We start from the raw sequence: 22,575 nt of genomic DNA, 5'->3' as shown, positions 1-22,575 counted from the left end.
CTCTCCTCCCTGTCTCTACTCCCACTCTTCTCTGTCTTTCCTCTCACTCATCTGTCTACTCTCAATCCTCTCTGCCTCTACTCTCACTCCTTCCTGTCTCAACCCTCACTCCTCCCTGTCTCTACTCTCATTCCCCTCTGTCTCAATTCTTATTCCTCTCTGTCTCTTCTCTTACTCCTCCCTGTATTTACTATCACTCCTCTCAGTTTCTACACTCACTCCTCCCTGTCTATACTCTCAATCCTCTCTGTCTCTACTCTCACTACTCTCTGTCTCTACTTCACTCCTCTCTGTCTCTACTTTCACTCATTTCTGTCTCTACTCTCATTCCTTCATGTCTCTACTCTCACTTCTCCCTGTTTCTACTCTAACTCCTCTCTGTCTCTACTCTCACTCCTCCCTGTCTCTACTCTTCCTCATCCCTGTCTATACTCTCACTGCTCTCTGTCTCTACTCTCACTCCTCCAAGTCTCTAATCTCACTCTTCTCTATATCTACTCTCACTCCTCCCTGTCTCTACTCTAACTCCACTCTGTCTCTACTCTCACTCCTGCCTGTCTCTACTCTCCCTCCTCCCTGTCTTTACTCTCACTCCTCTCTGTCTCCACTCTCACTCCTCCCTGTCTCTAATCTCAACCCTCTCTGTCTCTACTCTCTACTCCTCCCTGTATTTACTCCCACTCCTCCCTGTATAAACTCTCAATCCTCTCTGTCTCTACTTTCACTCCTCTCCGTCTCTACTCTCAATCCTACCTGTCTCTACTCTCTTCTCTCCCTGTCTCTACTCCCACGTCTCCTTGTCGTTTCTTTGAATCATCTGTCTGCACTCTCAATCCTCTCTGTCTGTACCCTCACTCCTTTCTGTATTTCCTCTCACTCCTCTCTGTCTCTACTCTTACTCCTTCCTTTCTCTACTTTCACTCCTCTTTGTTTTTACTCTAACTCCTCATTGTCTCTACTCTCACTCCTCTCTGTCTCTACTCTCACTTCTCCCTTTCTCTACTCGTACTCCTCTCTGTCTATACTGTCACTTCTCTCTGTCTCTACCCTCACTCCGACCTGTCTTTACTCTCACTCCTCTATGTCTCTAATCCCACGTCTCCCTGTCTTTCATCTCACTCATATATCTCCACTCTCACTCCTCTCTGTCTCTACTCTCATTCCCTCTATCTCTACTCTCATTCCTCCCTGTCTCTACTCTCTGTCCTCTCTGACTTTATGCTCATTCCTCACTTTATTTACTCTAACTCATCCCTGTATTTACTTTCAATCATCCCTTGCTATACTCTTATTCTTCTCTGTCTCTACTCTCACTCCTCCATGTATTTCCTCTCACTCCTTTCTGTATTTACTCTCACTCCCCCTTTCTATACTCATCTGTCTTCACTCTCACTCTTCACTGTCTAAACTCTCACTCTTACCTGTATTTACTCTCATTCCTCCCTGGCTATACTGTCACTCCTCCTTGTCTCGACTCTAATCCTCCCTATCTCTTCCTTCACTCCTTCCAGATTATACTCTCATTTCTCCCAGTGTTTACTCTCATGTCTCCTTGTCTCTATTCTCAACCTCCCTTGCTCTACATTCAATGCATCTCTGCATCCACTCTCACTCTTCTCTGTCTCTACTCTTACACCTATCTGTCTCAACTCTTATTTATCTCTGTCTCTACTCTCAGTCTCCCCTGTCTCTACTCTCAACTTCTCTGTCTCCTCTGCAATTCCTCTCTGGCTCTACTTGCACTCCTCTTTGCGCCTTATTCCACTCCTCTCTGTTTCTACTCTCAATCTTCCCTGGCTGTAATCTCACTCCTTTCTGTCTCTACTGTCTCTCCTACCTTTCTCTTCTCTCACTCCTCCCATATACATATATATTTATGTTATCGTTATAGCATTAATTGTTAAATAGATTCTAAATGTTTTAATATAAAAACATTTTCTTGTCCTAGAACATTTCATGTATTGATACTTTATTTAGCAACTTATGAAATGAAATTCAATACTGATCACGTGTCATGCCTTTATATATATATTTTACTATGTTTTGATCATGTATACTCATGGACTGTATATCTATTGTATAAATTTAATAAACCTCATCACGTTATTAAGAGCTGGTAAAATCTCAATTAGGTTTAACAGATAAGCTGCAGTTTGTGACAATCGGTCGAGCTGTTCGGCTAAAGCTTCGTCATTAAAATTATTTGTATTTGTAGAACGTCTTTGCTATAAAAGCAATGATTTCTTCAATATTCCCATACCATTTCGTAAGTTGTTTTGTACCGGAAGGCTCCATACATTTCACTGCAGGTTAAAGTTTACCTACTTCGCAAAACTTGGATACTTCGTAAATACGTTCAATGATGTCTGCAGCGTATGGAATGCCTCCGAGAAAAACTATTGGAAGATTCCTAACCAGAACGGAAGTCTTCCTGTTGGTTAGTATTTCAATTTCGCATATTGGAACATGGAAAAGCTTGAACGTGTATCAGACTTTTTCCTCAGGCTATTTATTGATCAAAACGTCCTGGAATAGGCGTGTACAAATCATTGTATGCGGATATAAGGATGCGAAATAAATAGATCATAACATATTTACATTGTGTTTGTGTTCACATTAATATTAAGGCCGTCCTAGATTAAAACCGGATGTTTACTTACTGATACAAATGATCATTAAAACCGGTTTAAACTCATCAGTCAACCCTCTTAATGGGATTTTGTTTAACGCACTTTGCAAAATAAAAAACTTGGTTAGTGAATCCTGAGTTGAACAGTGGCGCACACAATATTGTAGGTTACACGCTTAAAGTTGCGTTGAGTTATTTTTTATGTCTAACACATAAAATTTATAAACATGTTCTGTGTTAGTTTACATGAGTAAGAACGTATATACCGAAGAGTGGAGATCGCGTGGTGTTTGAGCTCGTATCTGGATAATAAGATGTCAGTAAACGACTAGGAAAACCGAATGATCAATGTACACCAAGTGGTCCCTCATAGAATAGATATTAATTAAACTAGCCTTCAAATATATAATGTGGTGTTATATTTTTTTATTAAAAAGGTTGCGATGTATTGAAAATATATGGGTATTTGTTTTCGTACTAATACTGAGCAATATCGTATGATTTAGTGTTGGAAGTTAACATTCTGTTGATAATATATTTGTTCCATTTGTTAACTCTGTAAAATCTGTTTTTCCCTTGCTATATACATGTTGCACGGTTAACAATGATCTATATCAAAAGGAGTATGTATTGCTATTTAAAGCAGTGATCTTAATGCATGTCAATATTAAAGAAATACAAAATCTCACTGATTGCTTTACTGCATTATAGTGACCAACCAGAAATCAACAAAGTATATTTTGAAATAAACTCAGGTGTGAGGATGCCTAGCTTGCTGGGACGATATGTTCCGAACTGGTGTTGTATATTACTTCAAACTTGTCATCCCATTACTCCATATCAACCATGTGCCGTTATTAAGTTTAACAACATACAAATGGAATAGCATGGTATAAGTATTGACCAAAAGTAAAAAAGTGTAAAAGGACAGCCAATATTTTCTAATAAGAGAAGAGAGACATAGCATACCGTTTAGCTTGTTTAAAACATTTTATGGGCGAAAATGTATGAAATGTATCAAATGTAGTTTGCATTTTTTATTTGTATACTTACAAATATGTATATGCGAATGACTAAATACATATGTTTAAATAATCTATTAAACTATGAAATAATAGAGAACATTTATACAATATGATTATTTGTGTATATAAAGTATGGATTTGTGTGCGTGAAAAATACCCAATAACTATACATATATATTTCTATTAGTCGCCAATGTCAAAAGTGAGCGTTGGCTAAAACTCTAACTGCAGGACAAGGTAACGTACCTATGTGACGTCGTCAATATTTCGAGGGTGCGGTTCATTTACTATATTTTTCCCACTTTTACAGCGAATTCGGTTGATTAAAGCCTCATTTCATCTATAATCAATGGCACACCTATAATCAACGGCACGAAATGACATCATCAACTGCCGAACCTGGACTACTTTTTCCCACGCACCTCGTCACCTGTATTTGCCAAGTGCATCACTAATAAAAACAATCTTAAATGTTTGTCGATCTTAATGACCTTAAAACAAAGAATAGAAGCAAAAAAGTGTTTTTGTCATTTATTGTCATTAAACCTCTTGTATTAGGTAAATTTAACACTATGCAAATAGGTTCTGTTGTTGTTGCTCCCCTTTGAAGAAGTCAGTTCGAGTTGCTCCCCTTTGACCGTAGAAAACAATCGTCTGGACCAAGAAATCATGTGTTAGTTTACAAGCTGTACTCGGATATGCGTCCATCTGATTTTTCTTCAAAGCACCTTTTCTACCTGGCAATACGCACAAATGACACTGCATCCCAGTGGTTCTTGCGTCAACAATCGGGTGTCTACAAGCTAGGTCAGATTCTGAAGGCCATGGCAAAAGACGCCGGCTTTCTCAAGCACAAGAGAATAACGAACCACTCAGTTCGCAAATTCCTGGTCCAAAAACTTCGAAATGCAAACATTTCACCCACTGAAACCATGGCCATACCAGGGCACAAAAATGTCCAGTCCATAACCATTTATTCCAACATATCTGTTGAACAGCAGCAAAAGTGTTCATTCTTGCTCAGTCCAGTAAATGTAACAATCCAACAGATTCCTCTTGTTCACCTTCATGCACCGAAACTATGGCCGAAATGCAGCCTAGGCAACCACTGTCTGCCGTCGAACAAGTTGATCTTGATGTTCGCCCCACCCAGTCACTTCACCAGCAAATGTCTTTCTCTAGTTCGAACAACTTTGCCTCACAATTCTTTGGTGCCACTTTCAACATTAAAAATGTTAATGTATATAATTAGCTTAAATCCAAGTAATCTTTGTTATTTCGTCACGAAATAACCACATATTATAACAAAGAAGCAAATATTCTGCACCTCGTGATCGACTTGATAGTTTGATATCGAAAGTGAATTGTGTGTGGTGTTAGGCTACGTTGTAAACAAATGCAGTTCCTTGTTTATAACAACTTAATGTCATATTGATATTATAAAACTTTAAGATTTGCAATTCAATATGATTAAACTTGTAATTAATAACGCTCGACACTTTATAACAGAACGATATTCTGATTAAAAAAATGATTATTTGATCAGCGGTTATTTTTGGAACGCAGAGTAATACACTGACCTTGGTAACACAACAGTCATTATCAAAGTACGACAAACACTCATGAAAACTTATTTTGTTTAAATAAAAAAAGTTTACTGAATAAAAAGTGGGATAAATACAATAATACGGCAGTGTTGATTATATATCCGGTTTATCATGCTCGGCACGAAAACGAAAAAGCACTCGCCAAGGCTCGTGCTTTTTGTTTTCTAAGCCTCGCATGATAAACCTGATCTATAATCAACACTAACCTATTATTCTCTTTATTAATCCTTCTATCGCAAACTGCTAAAAAAGATAAATAATGATACATCTGGTGAAATTTATTGAATATTCGAATATGCATATTCCACAAAAGCATATACTTGTTATATATATATATAACGGTTATACCAGTAATGAGATGTTTGTTAATTCCCGATTACTTTATATTTCGCTATAGTTCATTAAAATGCCCAAATGACGATGTATGCATGTATTTGTATATATTAATTAGTTGGGATGATGACAAAATGAGCGTCTGAATGCATTGGAAAAAAAAACGTTATTATAACGAATTTTGAATAGAGGACATAACAGCACAATTGTGTAAATATCTCAGACACATGGGATTTACGTTCATATTTGGCATTTCGGTAGTTATGTATACCTTCTTTCAAACAATAACGGAATAACATTAAAGAAAACCGCGAAATATTTAACCAGTTCGGTACTGTCTTTAAGCAAAGATCAAACAATAAAGTTGTAAAGTTTCATACAAAATTCTACCTCACTTCCAGTTCTCCTCTTAGACCTATTCGAGTACATATGAAACACTTAAAACAGTCAAAGTGTTGTAAATATTTTGCGAAGGTTTATTAAAATTGTAATCAATATTTTGCCGAAGTTTAATAAAAACTAATGCATTTATAAAATATACCTTATAATATTACAGTATAAAAAAGACGTTTTAAATAAATTTGTTATTATTTAGGTAAATCATCGATACAACAGATTAGCTGAAAAAGTAAACAATAATCTTTTTACATTAAAAATCAAGAATTTAGTTTAAATACACACACTTATTTATAATGCACATACAGATAAGGTTGTGTATGAGAAATCGTTTAATCCACAACTATTAAAGGGACCTTTTCACGTTTTGGTAAATTGACAAAATAAAAAAATGGTTCAGATTCGCAAATATTCGTTGTAGTTGTGATATTTTTTTAGGAAACAGGTATACTGAACATTTACCATGCTTTTAAATATTCATGATAGGAATCTTTTAACGATTTGAAAACCTGAAAATTATAAAGCGTTGCAACGCGAAACGATTGAATAATTTGGAGAGTTATGTTGTTGTCGGTATATTTTGTGACACTACGAAGATTGCTTATATAAAGCAAAAAAATACATCACTCATTGTATGAGCATGGATGGCTGAGTGGTCTAAGCGTTAGATGTTTGCTCCAGGGGTCAGTAGTTCGAGCCCAGTTTGACTATGAGTCAGTCCAATATGATGTCCATTAATGTGTTAACGTTACTTTCATTTGTTTTTTTATTTAATAATTACTCGTCTCCAACAACAACTATAAGCGAATAAATTGAACTTAATAATGATGATGGCCTCGATTAGCATACACATCCTGAATATATTGTTGTTGATTTTCAAAACGTTTTATGATCATTTTAAAATAAACACTGTTTCATGTCAGTTATTTTTAAAAGCGAATGCAAACTGTTAAAGGAATTGCCCACATCAAAGTAAAGAGCTAATCTTCAGAAAGTCAATTAATTAGTATCTGATTATTTTAAGTCATGCGTGCTTTACCGAACCAAATAGATTTTTAAGTATAAATATCAATAATTTTTCATCTGAAGTAAATATAAAGCAGCATAAAAAGACATTAAGGGGCGTAATGATGATGACACTTATATCAAATTAATTGATATTTAAACTATAAATATTGATATTTGTTATACGTAAATCATAAATATTTATCCCGGACAAACGCAAAACGCACCATACGTGCACATATTGTTTATTAATTTCCTGTTTATCAGAATAGATTTAACCTCCCACACGTACACTGCAAATTCAATTATACATTGGTTCGTAAACAGTGCGTGTAAAATCTTAAACCAAGAAGTAAACACTAGTGTAATGTAACAGATGTGTGTCGTTCGGCAGGCAACACATCTCTTTAAACTGTTTTATTGATATCGTTATTGTGTATTTTAAATTCCGAAATTGGGACATTTCAAAAAGCACATTTTCAACGTTCGTATATACATTTGTTCGTGTTATATTGAATCACTGCATTGTTGTGTGTGAAACCGCTACACAGGAAAAACATGAAAACCGCGAGGTAGGTGATAGAAATAATAGTTTTTTTCAATAAATATAGTATGGTTAGAATTATATCAATGATTTTTTTTCTAGTATTATGTGAATATAGGTTAGAACCACCAAGAGCTTTAGAACATCTTATGCCCATTATATACGCAAGTTTAATAATTTTTGATAAAAAAGGAGTCAGCTTACATGTATTTGTCTGTTTAAGATACAGCTTGGTGATTGTCTGCTTGATGTGCATAATTGGAGTTCACTCAACGGCAGCAGACCACATTCGGCCCATCCGGTAAATGTATTTCCCATTACGTTGAATTGTTTCTTCGTGTTCAAACATGTATCATGTTTTGAAAATTTGGATTTTTAAAATATATATTAAACAACGATTATGTTAATACTTATTATTTTGATGCCAAATTTTGACTGGTTTTCATGATTCAACAAACAAAAACAAAACATTTTTGTTGAAACTTGTATAATTATAGTGTCCGCAAAACTAAAAACAAACATGTCAATCTTTCGATGTCCTGGATTGGGCGATAAAACGTATCATACTCATTCATTTCAGTTGGCGATTAATTAATAGGTTAATTATTAAAAATTGCAATAAGAATTTTATGGTTATATTTACATGTGTTACTAATAAACCTGCATTTTTGAAATGGCTATTACACTACAAAAAGACTTAATATATTTTAGCAGTTAGCAACGTTAGTCAACGTCAGTATAACCTAAACATTTGCGTTCTACACTTATACATGTATTTATAATGATTACACATTGACCTGCCGTTTTATGCACGTTTCATATGTTTCTCCCAGTACATTCACCATGACGGTGACTAATTCTCTGAAGACACCGATGTTCAACAACTCCATCACTCTTCCCATCAGATGGATCAGATCTCGTCTCATAGACTATATGGAGACGGCTGGTGACATTGACCAATCCAAATTTAAGTACGAAATTCGTTCAAATCATTATCGTGTTATCGCTTTTGTTAGGCACATTATAGGTATTAATAAATATTTGTGTTGCTTTTATGTATCCCCATTCAATGCGGAGGGATGTAACATTGGCGTTGTCCGTCCGTCCGTCCATCAGTCTGTCACACAACTTTTCAGGGCCATATCTCAGAAAACTATATAACATATCAACACGAAACGTCATGGTTGTATAGATATCAACGAGGAAAAGTACTATGCATAAGAGTCATAACCGCACACTTTCTTTGATAAGAGTGATTGCTCTTTTTAGGATGAAACTATTCAGGGCTTATATATCATATACCATACCAAACTCAGTTTAGTTTGGTATAAACCTATTTATTTTAGCTCGATTCAATTGAACGTACTTACTACTTATTTGAAATGCTCTCGACTCCGTTTTCTGGGTCTAGAACCAGTACTCAAGTGTCTTTGGGGAGAACTAAAGAACGCTCCCACACTGGGGATTGAACCCGTGACCTCCCGGTCGCTAGGTGGACATCATATGCATTACACTGCGACCTGATGCTAGCGATGACATCAAGACTTCAACATGAAACTTCTTAGGAGTAAAGATATAATTGAGGATTAAGAACCATAACACGTCACTTTCTTAGTTAAGCGTTATCGCCTTTCTAGTTTTGTATGATATACATTTTTAAGACTATATCACAATTACGATACAAGATTTCAACATAAAACTTCATGGGTGTGTAGAAATCGATGGGAAAAGTGCCTTGCACAAGAACCAAAACTCTTGATTTTCTACAAAAAGAGGTATTGCATTTTGTTATTTTTTGTATAATGTAACTTTTCAAGGCTGTTTCTCAGATACAATGTACGCTACAAGATTGCAACATGAAACTTCATGGGTGTATAGATATCAATGAGGAGAATTGCAATGCGTGAAACCATAACGCTACACTCAGTTGTTATTTTATTCAGGAATATGCCTTATATCAAGGGATTTGCATCTTACCATAACAGCAGGGGATATCAATTCAACGAATGTGCTTGTCTAAATTATTATTGCGTAAAAATTGTTTCTTTAATATGAATTAAACAAAATAAGTAATTAATCCAGGAAAAACTCACACTGTGCATTTTCATTAAATAGTATTTTAATTATCTATATTTTAAGTAAGTATCAAGACAAAAATGACGTTACACATTTAACATGTAAATGCAGGTTTACGGTGACGTACTTCGCAAAGCTTGGATACTTCGTGAATGCGTTCAATGACGTCTACAGCGTCTGGAATGCCTCAGAGAAAAACTATTGGAGGATTTCTAACCAGAACGGAAGTCTTAATGTCGGTACGTAGTTTTATTGTGAATATCACTGCTTCAAAAGGTTCAAACATTAAACTTATTTTTGTAAAAACACTGTCATCTTGTTTCTGGATGCACTTATGAGGCATATACAATATGAATCAATACGGATATAAAGTGTTGACGTGAATGGAAGTTGAATTTGTTTACATGTACTTTGCGTTTAACTCCGGATTGAAACGATATTAGTAGAGGAAATCATAAATCAAACAGGATGTTTTCTCAATGTGATACACACCCACACGTAAACCGGTTCAAACTGAGCAGTTAATCGCATTTGCCTACGTCTACTTGTTTTGAATGACGCAGGTTGCAAAATATATTTTAATGCGCCTTAAGTCACAGCTTATTAACGATTTGCGGATGTTGTGTACATAGTCGATTTAACAACGATATGTGAAATTGCTGTTACTACATGCCTGATATCTTAAACAAAGTTGATTTGCATCGTAGTGGAAAATCAAGCATACAATCCATTTTAATAACAACAATCAATCAAACGTGTGATTTTTGAAATCATATACAAATTCAAAGTATAAATAAGATAATTGATAAAAATAAATACAAACTCAATCTGCGAGCAATACTTTTACTCACGAAAAAGGTAGTCATAAAGAGAGCCATGTTGACTCGTACTTTGTTGTTTATGCATTACTTGGGTAAAGATCACTAAATTAAATGCGCTTTTTCGGCGTAGCTGTTTTACACAGCTTTTCACCTTAAATTACTTCTACATAACGCCAGCAGACACGCATGAATATATTCGAATATTTCATAGCTGACTCGAAATAAAACCTCTGAACTTTGGCTACATCACTGAACTGTGTCTGTGCTCAGCGCAAAGGATGTAGCACTGTTCAGTGTAAGGAATTAACGGACTTTTCTCTGTATGTTCAAACGACACAAACGTTCTAATCCAACTCGCAGAATTTCAGGGTCAGTACTCGTTCACTAAATTGTCCGGGGAATATATAATTGACTATCGATAAACATAGTTCTGCGTTTGAGATGAGAAAACAAACATAACCGAAATAGCATAGTGTCATCGATAAGAGGAAAATCGTTTAATTATCCAACCACATATGTTTGCCGTTGTCTGTAAGCTTGTCTGGAAATCGTTCCTTAACGCCTGGATAGGCTGCCCTTATTTACCAGTTTGCAATTTTGAATTCAATTTTGCATCGAAAAACATTGTGCTAAAATGTGCCATTTACAATTCACAATGAGAATTTGTATGACCCCCGTCATGCGAAAATGGGTCTTATTCTATATGCGCCCTTCATATATAAGCCCTCTCAGGCTGCGCATCTCTTCGTCTGGTCAGGGGATACATAATGAGACCATAACCCATTGCGTGATTTTATAGCGAACAGCATCGCCTCTGACCAGACTGCGCATATGCACAGGTTGGACTTAAGATACGCTCGCCGAAACGCATAAGACCCGTTTTCGCACGACGCGGCTATGAACGCGTGTTTTAAATGTGTCGAAAGAAAACTGTGTGCAAATCAAATATCAACATACGATAGATTTCGATGGTGAAGAAATACACTTATTATAAGGCATGTGAGGGCACAAATGATGTGCACTCCCATAGTATAATTTTTATCTACTTACACTAATTTGTGGTTTGACAATGATAACACACATTTCATGCGATGAATATGCGACTAACAAGTGAAAAAAACACAATAGTTAAACTTTTGTTTTCAATTTAATTTTTTAGAAACGTCAATATCAAACCTTATTTAAAAATCAGCATTTATGCCGACTACCTTTTAAAAAGATATTTCTTGTTATAATTAGTTGTTTTTTATATTCGGTTTACGAGATTATAAAACATTTTTGTTGTTGTCTATAGTATACCTGAATTTATTGACGAACTCATGTTAAACGTTTTATAAATGGTGAACTGTGAACATAAACAAACTTAACCTACTATTGCGTTGTTAGCACCCGTGAATACAAAAGATCGCCGCTATCTGTTGAGAACAAAAGAACGTTTCCCAGACATATCAAAGTTAACCCCGCTGTAGTAGCATGCACTATAAACGAGGTTACGCAAAGGTCGCGTGATCGTGTATCCGCATCTATTAATAGCCCAAGATTATGAATGACCTGTGCTGAGCAAAAATACTACCTCATTAAGACGCAGCATATAGTTGACTATTTTAATTTCAAGCAAATTTCAAGCGATTGTCAGAGGTTCTTAATATGCCAAATTAAGTTTTAAATCAAGTGTACATGATACGGCAATCACTTTACAAGTAATGTATATCATTAATTTATACGAACCTTCCTTTAATAAATATCCATTAAACGCGATTGGCAATGTTAAAAATTAATTTATTAACAGTGTTTTCAATTATCTATTACAGGTGTGAGTACGTATGAGCCGCAGAAGGGAGACCGCGTGGTGTTTGAGCTCGTGTCTGGATAATCCGCTGCCATGAGGGGACTTTGCGATCGAATTATCAACTCACGCAGATTTCATAACCTTGACCAAAAGCCCCTCGCTGTAGCAAACATGTGGAAACAAGATTGTTTGTGTGTGCAACCAGTAATTGTTTTTATGCAAACCGTAATATAACTAGTTCGTATTATTACCTACATTTGTATCTTAGATATATAGAAGGTTTAACGTGGTTAATTATAAAAATAATATTTACGAAAATCATTTCTCTCAATTAAAAACATCTTTTTTTAAAGTAATAAAGCTTAATTTTTGTAAGAGTGTGGGGGTAAAATATTTGATTTTTTATATTAAGTTCACACAGCAATAATAAAAACAATGTGTATAAGTTTTAATTATGATAATGTAGCAAAAAAAAAATTTGATGCTTTTTAAATGATAAATAAGTACTATATAAACTCGTAAAAGAAAAATAAGTAATTATTGTCATAACATATATCTAGTTTAACAATGAAACATGAATATTTATAAGAAGTTAATTAAATATTAAACATGAATTGTGTTGGTTACATTTCCTGTCGTTTGAGTTTGACTTGGTATTGAGCAACATATGAGTAGTGTAATTTACAGGCTATATCTGGACAACGAAGGGGTAAACTCATGTTTAAGTTTTGCGAAAAAGCCCAGATATGAAAGTAATACGTGAATATACTATTTTGTGCTAGGTTAAAGCTATTAAGTATGATGGGCAGAAAAATGTTAATTAAAGTACAGATGCGTATTGTAGTCTACATGAAAAAGCATGAACAACAAGCAATAACTTGTGCATATTGCAGAAGGAGTTTGGGCACATGTACTGTGCTCTTTAACTCGAAGTCTTTTTCAATCTTTGAATTTTCAATTCAATCAAATCCATACTATCCTAGTAATCCTTCCAGAAGAAAATAACACTATGAATGTATGATCTGCTTGAAAAATAAACAAAGGGATATAATTCCAAAAATATAGAAGGAAACATTATTTCTATACCTTGACCTTCATCTCAATGAAGACTGAAACATGACAACGGTCAATATATATGTACAGGGAAACGTTCTTCTGCATCCACAATGTTCAAACTCTTGTAGTAAATACCAAACAATCAAGCTTCAGATACTTTATCAGGCACTCACGCAATCCTCCATCAAATCCAGAAACACACACACACACAAATGTCACTATAATCGTAATTGCTCATTTCTTAACTTGATTACAATCATTGTTACAGAACCATTACATAACAATGACGTTTGCAAACAATTCTTCCGAATTGTTTGGCATATTTTATGACATGAACCCTTGCTAGTTTCGCTTACATATATTTTGAGCTTTTGAAAAGGCAAGCTTTAATTTGTTGCACTGGTTTATTTCTCTTACATTTGGGAGGCAAGAGATTTAACCGTGGGACGATTGATTTTTATATGTTTTCCTTTTTTTCAAAAAAATTCTTAAGACAAAGTTCAATAAAAGTAAAGAGCATGCATATCGATCATTTCTTTTGAATCAATATGTAGTTCTAGTAAAGGACCATGGTAGTATTTGTATTTATTATATTCATTTAATTGGAATATATTTTTGGGTGAGAGATTTTTCGATTTCAGTAACACAATTATGTTTTCACTGAGTGAAATGTAAACATCCAATTAATATTTTCTCTTTAATGCATCGGTCTACACGTGTAAATGACCGTTCCTGGAGAACACAAATGCGTGCAGAATATTCACATACATTTTTTAACAACTCAATTAATAGATCCTATCATAGTAAGGTAAATATACACTTTGACCCCTCATTAATTGCTTCCAAAGTATTTTACTTATCCTGGTATCAACATATCAAAAGTTTACCGAAATTGGACCTCCAGAATTTTTTTAAAGATGGCCACCAAAACATATTTATGGTCATAACTACACAACGTTTCACTGAAATTTGTTGATTTCGGTGTCTATACTTAGGTTTCGGGGGTCAAAGGTAATGCTTTTTATGTCAAACGCCAAAGTTTTGGAGACAACGAACACTTTGATTAAATTGTTGATATCACTAAGCAGTTAACTAATCCTGAAATCCAATTTAATGACATTCAGCTGTCCACTATCCATTTTGCCCATAACATTTGTCTTAGAGCGCTTAACTATCGGTGTCGTTCTCATCGTCGTCAGTACATACCTCTTGTGGAATGTTTGGACTGTCACAATTTTAGTTTCGAAAGGGCCATATGCAGCAGTGCAGGGAAGTCCATGGTGTCTGCAGATGCATCGAGTGGATTAACATCCTGCATAACAGTTGGTTTAAACAGTATTTATTAATTTAATGACAATTTGAGCACATAACATGTGAAATACATTCTTACAATAATGGATTAGAAAACAAGTTACTGAAAACTTATATGAATTCTTCTCCACATGTAGCCGGTTAAGGCAATTGATAAGACGTTTTAACATTGAGTGTGAGCGAGGTGAAGTTTTTTTAGATGTATGAAAGATAGAGCTAAGGAGAGTTAAGACAGAGTGGGAGGACCAGGGACAATAAGAAAGGACACTCGACATCAAATATGGTGGGCTGTTACAAGTTATTTATATGAGAAGCGTTTTGACAACACTATATATCGTTGAACCCTGAGAATTATTGTTTTGGTTTGCTTAGGGTTGAGGTATTCGCGTCCAAAGAGTAGGTTGTTTGTTGGAAGAGGGCATGGGCTATCTCAAAACAGGTTGTTCCGGAGATGTTCGTGGTGATGACAATGTAGAAGGAAATGATTTGCATTTTCAATTTCTCCGCATAAGCAAAGAGGACTGTCTACTAGTGATCTTCTGAATAGATCATTATTTAGGGAACTGCATTCAAGTCGTAATCTTGCGTGTAGGATTTGACCAACTCTTGGACCAATGTTGAATAATTCAAACGACTTTGTTTAGTTCCTGCTAAGAGACGATTTAAAAGAGGACAACGTGGGAGATTGTTGTAAATCAGGCGTAAGGGCATTCCACTCACGTATAGCTGTTGGGAGAAATGAGCATCGATATGATTCACTTCTTGCGTGAATAAGCAGATACTGAGTCGTTATTTCTAAGGTCATAGCGGTTTTGAGGTTGGAGTGGAATGCGATTTAAGAGGTATTCTGGACATAATCTGTGCTTCATTTTGTAGAAGAGAATTAGTATGTGTTTCTGTCTCCTTTTTGAAAGGCTTTCCCATTTAAGATCGGTTAACAGGGAGTTAATATTACAAAATTTAGTGGCGCCGGTGCATATTCGTGATGCCTCATTTTGAACAGCTTCTAATTCTGCAATTAATTCGTTGGAATAGTTACCCCAGACTGCGTCTCCATATTCGAGCAGCGGTCTGATAAAATGAACATACATTTTTTCGAGGTTGGACCTGGACAGTACGTATTTCAGAGACCTCATAATGCCGATACGTTGCCAGGCTTTGTTTATATATGCAGATATATGTGCTGCCCATCGGGCGTCGTTTGACAAAGTATAGCCAAGGTGTTTATGTCGTTCAACTGTCGTTACTGGTACATTGTCAAAATAGAGTGTTGGATGTGTGAGTTTGTTTCGTTTTCTGGAAAATATCGTTGATTCGGTTTTAGCGGGATTAAATGAGACAAGCTAGGACATAGGACCAAGCATGAATGGACTCTAGATCATTGTTAAAATTTTGTGCTGCTAATGTGGGCCTTTCGACGATTATGTACAGACTTGTATCATCAGCAAATAGTCGTATTTCTGAGTTAATATCGTCAATTATATCATTTATATAAACAAGAAAAAGCAGAGGCCCGAGGATCGAACCTTGGGGAACACCTGCTGAGATGTTTGACCATGAGGAAGCAGAGTTCGCGTAGCGGACGCGTTGTTTGCGGAGAGAGAGATAGGATTTGAACCAGTTTAGAAGTTCGTGTTCGATGCCCAACGATGAAAGCCTTAAAAGTAGTCCACGGTGCCAAACTCTGTCGAATGCTTTGGAAATGTCGCAAAAGACTGCTCGTACTTCCTTGCCAGTGTCTATAGCTTTGCAGATATCATTGTAGATATAAGTAAGTTGGTTCGTAGTTGAGTCACCTTTGATAAAACCGGATTGATAAGAAGTCAGAAGCTTATTGGAGGTAAGAAAATTATAAAAATGTTTGTGTACACAACGTTCAAGTTTGCCAACGCAGCTGAGAAGAGATATTGGTCGATAGTTTGCTGGGTCAGAAGGATCGAGTTTCTTATAGATCGAGGTTACATTTGCCAGCTTCCACGATGGTGTAAATATGGATGCGTTTACAAGATAATTGAAATAGTTTGAAAGCGGTTGGGCAAGTTCGTTACAGCCTTCGCGTAGGAGTCTTGGGCTTAGTAGATCAGGTCCACTAGCTTTGGATGGATTCATGGAATGAATTGCATCAATGACGTCTTGAGGCGATATAAAAATATTTGAAAGGCTATGGTTAACTGTTTGTGTAAAGATGGTAGACGATGGTTTGTGTCATCGAAAAATGATGATGAACAGAAGTAATCATTTAGAAGTTCACACTTAGCTTCGTCAAAAGAGGCTTCAGCATTATTATGAATGAGTGTAGGTATAATATTCGATTTGATAGTATGCTGTGTTAATTGTTTCGCTAATTTGAACCATAATTTTGAAGTTAACTTTTTTGTATTTTTTTGTGTTATCAGTTTTTGTGTGTGATCAAATTTAGACTTTTGTATTGCCTTTGTTACTTGATTTCTGAATTGTCTGAAGATAGCCCAAGCTGTGGCTGTGTTTAATGTATTGGCTTTAATACGGAGTCTGTTTCGTTTTCTAATGAGTTTACGGATATTATTATTAAGCCATGGTATTTCTGTTGGTCGGATAGTTGCAATTTTGTTTGGTATTGTTAAAGCGGCAGCTTTAATAATAGTTTCAGATATTATGTCAGCAACGTTCTCAAGGTTATTACTAGCAATTACATCTGACCAATCTACTAGCTTTAATTTTTCTCTAAATGCAGTGTAGGTACCCTTATCGTAAAGCCAAATGCGACGGTTGAACGTGGTAGGATTCGGTTTGTCAAATTTGAGGATAGCAACAACAGGACAGTGAAACCGTATAAGGTCAGGAATAAATGGGTCTGCTAAAAAGCTGGCGATTTTGTGTGATGTATTTTTCACAAATATCAGATCGATAAGTGAGCTGGAATTTTCAGTGTAGTGAGTATCGGATGAGATCAGCTGTTTTGCGTTATATGATTGGATAAGTTGACTCATTTTATTAGATTCATTGCCTTTTATATTGATGTTGAAGTCACCAGTTACTAGCACGTTGTCATATGATGCAGTAAAAGCGTGATCAATACTTAGTTCGAGAAGATCCCAGTGGCTGTTATTGTAATTTGGAGGGCAGTATATTCCATCTATCAAACGTTTACGTTTGTTTATAGATAGTTTTAGCCATACTGCCTCTAGACCGTTTATTTTCAGGTCATATCGTTCATGGTATTGAATACCGTCTTTTACGTAAATTGCAACCCCGCCGCCTAATCGATTTTCTCTGTCGCAACGGACTGGTGGTGAAAAGTGTCGTATGTTTAAGTCGTGACTTGAGATTGAAGCGTTGAGCCATGTCTCTGTAAACACAAGAACATCGTATGCTTGAGCTTAAATTTCTAAATAATCCAGCTTGGGATTTAGGCTTTGAATGTTCAGATGCATTATACTAAGGCCGCTATTAAGAAGGTTTATATAGGATGATACATTAGAGTCAGAGTCAGCAGAAACTGAGCTGCTACCGGGTCCAGGGTTGGGATGGATGTCTCCTGAAATAATTAAGATAAAATGAAAAATGAATATATTAAGAGACTTTGGCCTGTGTTTGTTATCATGTTGACATTGTTGACGGCGACTGGCAAGTGTTAAGGTGTGCAAGTCCGTCACGGCGGATATTGACTGACGCATTTTCGAGAAATCGCCGTCACATGGTCTGTTTCAGATGCTGGTATTTGTAGTTTAGCCCACATTGAAAATTGATGAGCGATTTTGTGTCCGAGGCCTAAAGAGAGAGATGAAAGATGTGAGAGAAATGAAAGCTGTGAGAGAAATGAAAGCTGTAAAAAGGAATAAGTAACAAGAATAAGATTCTAAAGCAGATCATGGGAGTTTGTTTTGTGAGTATTACTATCCGAAGAAATGTATTCGGAAACAAAGTGGTGCTATATCAGTAAAACAGTACGTATCCTTATCGTGTAAACAAACGTGATGCAACCAGACAACAACAATACTATTATGGAAGAAGACATCGTATATGATGTGTGCGTCGTAAATGACTATTGCAATCCGTCGAAAAATAATTAGGCGCTTAAATAGTAAGTGCCGGATGAGAAAGTTCACGGGGTGAATACGTAAGAGAAATATATATATATATATATATGTGGATATGTACACATCATGGATGATGTGTACGTCGAACAATAAGCCTAGCAACTGCATTTATAAAGCGAAAAAAGGTATCATTAATGGTTAAAATGCTCAATAATCAGGCCCGTACACACAAATCTACATGAAAAGGTTAAACCACAAAGATAACAGTACAAGCCTTGGAAACATTACACATAGGCGCACGAGTTTTCCATGGTTTCGAGTACATTCAATATCCGACGTTTAGAGGTCGCCTATACTAGTCCAAATATAGAGTTTATTTAAGTTTTGTGTAAAGTTGTCGAAATCATATTGTGATTCGATTCTGGTAATTGTCTTGGATTTTTCCTTGATGAGGATGGTGCCGTCTGAAGTCCAGACGCCGTCGACCTTGCCAAGTTTAAGAACAGTTACAATAGATGAGTTGAAATAGTTGTTCAGGTGGTTTTCATTGTATTTGCTATCCCCAATCATACCATGATTTGATAGTGTACGCGTTTGCAATGATATACTGCTGCATGCGTGGTTTGGAGAAGTCGCTCAGGAGTGACGAATGTGTTGGCAGAAGGCACATTTTTGTGTGAAAATATTATGGCGCAGTGATTCTAAAGAATCCTTTTTACATGAGAATTATGTTTCTTTGGTAAACCTCACAATATAATTCAAGTTTTTTTCCTCGTCTCGGGTGTGTTTTGTTTTCGATAGAAGGATCGCCTTTGTTATCAATGAACATCACATTCGCTTGTCCATAATGCTTTACAGTTAAATCTGCATAAGACTCGGCTATTGCGTTATATGTTTCGACCTTTTCCCATGTTACCCCATGGTAATCGACGCAGCAAAGAGCCACCATCAAGCACGTATCAATCTGTGTCAGGAATACAGTTCATCAGAGCCTCATTTGATGTATTATCAGCATGATCTCTTATTGCTTGAATTATCTGTGGCTAGTCTGCTTCAAAGAGGGCTTGGGGATGAGGGCTAAGTTAATACGACAATTCGTCTTCATGGGAAAGATCTCAAAATTTCGACACTACCAGGAAACGCTGGCACAGAAAGAAAGGATTAATAGCAAGGTCTTAAGGAATCTTAACAACGGAGCTATTTCCAAGAGTTTGGCGATGACCTTTCTTATAAATTTATAAGCACAGGCCAATTGTCATACGATACCACTTATGATCTTGTTCCCAACCTCCTGAAATATATGCACGTTCAAATCTAACCCAGTCAATATCTCATTGGCATTATTTCTCAGAGCAGGATCAGCTGTGTAGGGTTAGCAGGTTATAATCTTTTTTTTGCATTATCCCGAGATCAGAAGAATTTCTTTTGAAATCGCGACTCAGTTGAGTCATTTTGTTTTGGACGTATGGTATAGGCCAGGTATGTAAAATCCTGCATCGCACTGTTGTACTCGGATGTTACAGGTTCAGATAGGGTCCAAAGGTTTTGCATTTCCTCGGTCATCCAACTGCCGGTAGTTAGACCAGCTGTGCTCTTAAGAAACCTCATCGATGTTTTCTCAATGTTTTCTCAATGACAAGATCACTTCTAAGCCCAGCACAACACTGATTGCCCCTACGAACAACGCGAAGACCATACGTACTTTCAATAAACGTCTGGTTGCGTTTCCTCTAAACTAATCATTTTCTGTAGATAGTAATAAGCAGATCGCAGGTAATTGAAGTGCCCGGCTGCAGCAAAGACAATCGGATGCTGCCTGCAAATTAATCAGCCTACACTAAGTACGATCCGCCTTGATCAACATCCTTGCAACATGCTTACCATCAGCTGATAATGCAGCCATCATTGCCTTTGAGGTTAAGCCTGCAGTCGTCTTGAGTTTGATCCAAAAAAATCTCAGAACATGTAGCACCAGCTGGCGTCGTCTCACCACTAAGAGGAGAAGAGTACAACTTCAGCAGTATCTGAGGCTCGAGATATTCCTGGGTCATTTCGGCTGAGCTGGCTGTTTAGGCACTTGTCAACACGAAAATAGCCCTCTGGACAGCTTTCCCTGTCATAATGTGCACAATTTCATTTTCGCCATAGGCAGTCTAGAGTATGTTTTACACCGGTTCCTTCCATTAGGGATCCTATGCCCCAGCAAGGTCATGAGTGTATGAACATCGGACCAATACAATTGTTGGTCAAAAGTGTTGGAAAGGTTGTGCTTTGTGGCAAGGTTGCAAGCAAAGTCTAATGTTGACAGAATGCACGCACGATTTCCCCTAGAGTACAAATTAATCATAGGCAGGAATTTGACTGACGAATGCCTATGGTGGTGGCTTCCCTGATGAAAAAATGCATCATTCCCTGCCAATTTGGCGTTGTCTGCCTGAAGCTGAAAGAGACTTCCCGCAAAATATCGACCCTCTGGTCATAATCCAGTAATCGCGGCAGGTCTTATTAATCTACCTCATGACAAACATGACCCAACCGGTACTTCAAGATAGGAGTGTGTGTCATATTTTTAGTGTTCAGCTCTGAGGTCTGTTTGCGCGGAATAAGAAAGTTCGTGCGTGTTCAGAAGGTGATAGATTCAATAACACCTAAACCATATAATGTACCTTCGCCGTCAATGGTGATAATATTGTGGTCGACAGTATCAGTGGTAAAGAGAACAAACTACTCCAACAAATATATATCAATACCCAGGCCATTAGGTTCCACAAAATCTGCGGTATGTTTCTCAATCTACTATTTAAACAACACAAACCCATTTCTTGAAGAGTATCTACATTGAACTTTGAACGATAAAGAAGATTGATTTGTACAGCAAGTCCCACTCGTTGTGGCTCAATGGCAACTCGTGGACGAACGGTTTGAAAAATAACATGACCAACTGCCGCAACGTTGCGTCTTGTGTCTTTTTCATAATATAATGCGTCCAATAGTGTCTGCAGACTAGTCGGAAGGAATGATAGAGCTGACTCAAGCTTCAAATTCTCACTACTCGGCTACAGATTCGACAAGGAAATGACCTCAGACTTAATATCACTTTTGATTAATCTAGAAGCAGTTTCAATGATAGCAAGTGTCTGGGACTCTTCGGATAATTCCTCACACTTGTGTTTGTAATATGATCTCAAAATTTGCGATGCTGGTTTCTTTTCGTAACAATACCGTCAAAACCTTCTCCTTCGGAACAATGAAAAATGAAGTTGGAGCGTGTTTTAAGATATAGTTATGCACAGGTGGTCATTGTGTTAGCGGTCATTTGGACGCCATGTTGAATTTCTATGTTACGTCAAATACTAACACACTTTTTAGTATGTTAATGTTTTCTTTTTAACCCTGAAACCTTAGTCAATACACCAAAATAATGAAATTTAAGGGGAAGGTTACATAGTTATCATCATTGATAGATTTTTTTGCGGCCATATTGGACGCAAACGTTGACGCAATCTTGATAAAAACAACATTGCTGATGTCCGATTTTGATAAATTTTTGATATGTTATAAAGGACATTCTACCCTACCATGATCAGTTGAAATACTTTTTTGTAGCAATGTTTAGGGTGGTGGTGGTATTTTTCATAAAATGAATCGCCTATGAACGAAGCTATAACTTTGCTACGACGATGCAGAGATCATGACACTTTTTCTCACAAAACTCATGTATAACGTTATCTATCACTTACTTTAATGAATTTATTATACACAAACGCATACTAAGCTAAAATCGAGTAGTTATGATTATTTATTATACTACAGCATAACATAAAAAGATGTGTTGTTTTCGGTGAATGATCAAATAATGATTTAATGCTAATTGATGAAAAAAATAATTATTATTTTAGAAATAATTCATTATACCATTTCCCATTAGTCTTACTAGTAACCACTTTGTTAATGTGTTTAACAT

General features: G+C 36.3%; 1 protein-coding gene across 1 annotated transcript; it reads left to right on the top strand.

The window, feature by feature from the left end:
- Nucleotides 1–7,292: 7,292 nt before the first annotated feature.
- Nucleotides 7,293–12,839, top strand: LOC127873411 (uncharacterized). Its single transcript, XM_052417259.1, has 5 exons — nt 7,293–7,567; nt 7,763–7,840; nt 8,373–8,510; nt 9,727–9,854; nt 12,248–12,839. The coding sequence occupies exons 1-5, from the start codon at nt 7,554–7,556 to the stop codon at nt 12,307–12,309; spliced, it is 420 nt and encodes a 139-aa protein (XP_052273219.1). The 5' UTR covers nt 7,293–7,553; the 3' UTR covers nt 12,310–12,839.
- The last annotated feature ends 9,736 nt before the right edge of the window (nt 12,840–22,575 follow it).

Source organism: Dreissena polymorpha, chromosome 3 (assembly GCF_020536995.1).
Source record: "Dreissena polymorpha isolate Duluth1 chromosome 3, UMN_Dpol_1.0, whole genome shotgun sequence".
Lineage (NCBI taxonomy): Eukaryota > Metazoa > Mollusca > Bivalvia > Myida > Dreissenidae > Dreissena > Dreissena polymorpha.
The sequence above is the reverse complement of the archived record's forward strand: the minus strand, read 5'-3'. Positions and strand labels throughout refer to the sequence as shown.

Coding starts and splice junctions, on each gene's coding strand:
- LOC127873411 (XM_052417259.1), top strand. Junction 7,841..8,372: donor GACCACATTCGGCCCATCCG/GTAAATGTATTT, acceptor TGTTTCTCCCAG/TACATTCACCATGACGGTGA. Junction 9,855..12,247: donor GAACGGAAGTCTTAATGTCG/GTACGTAGTTTT, acceptor TATCTATTACAG/GTGTGAGTACGTATGAGCCG.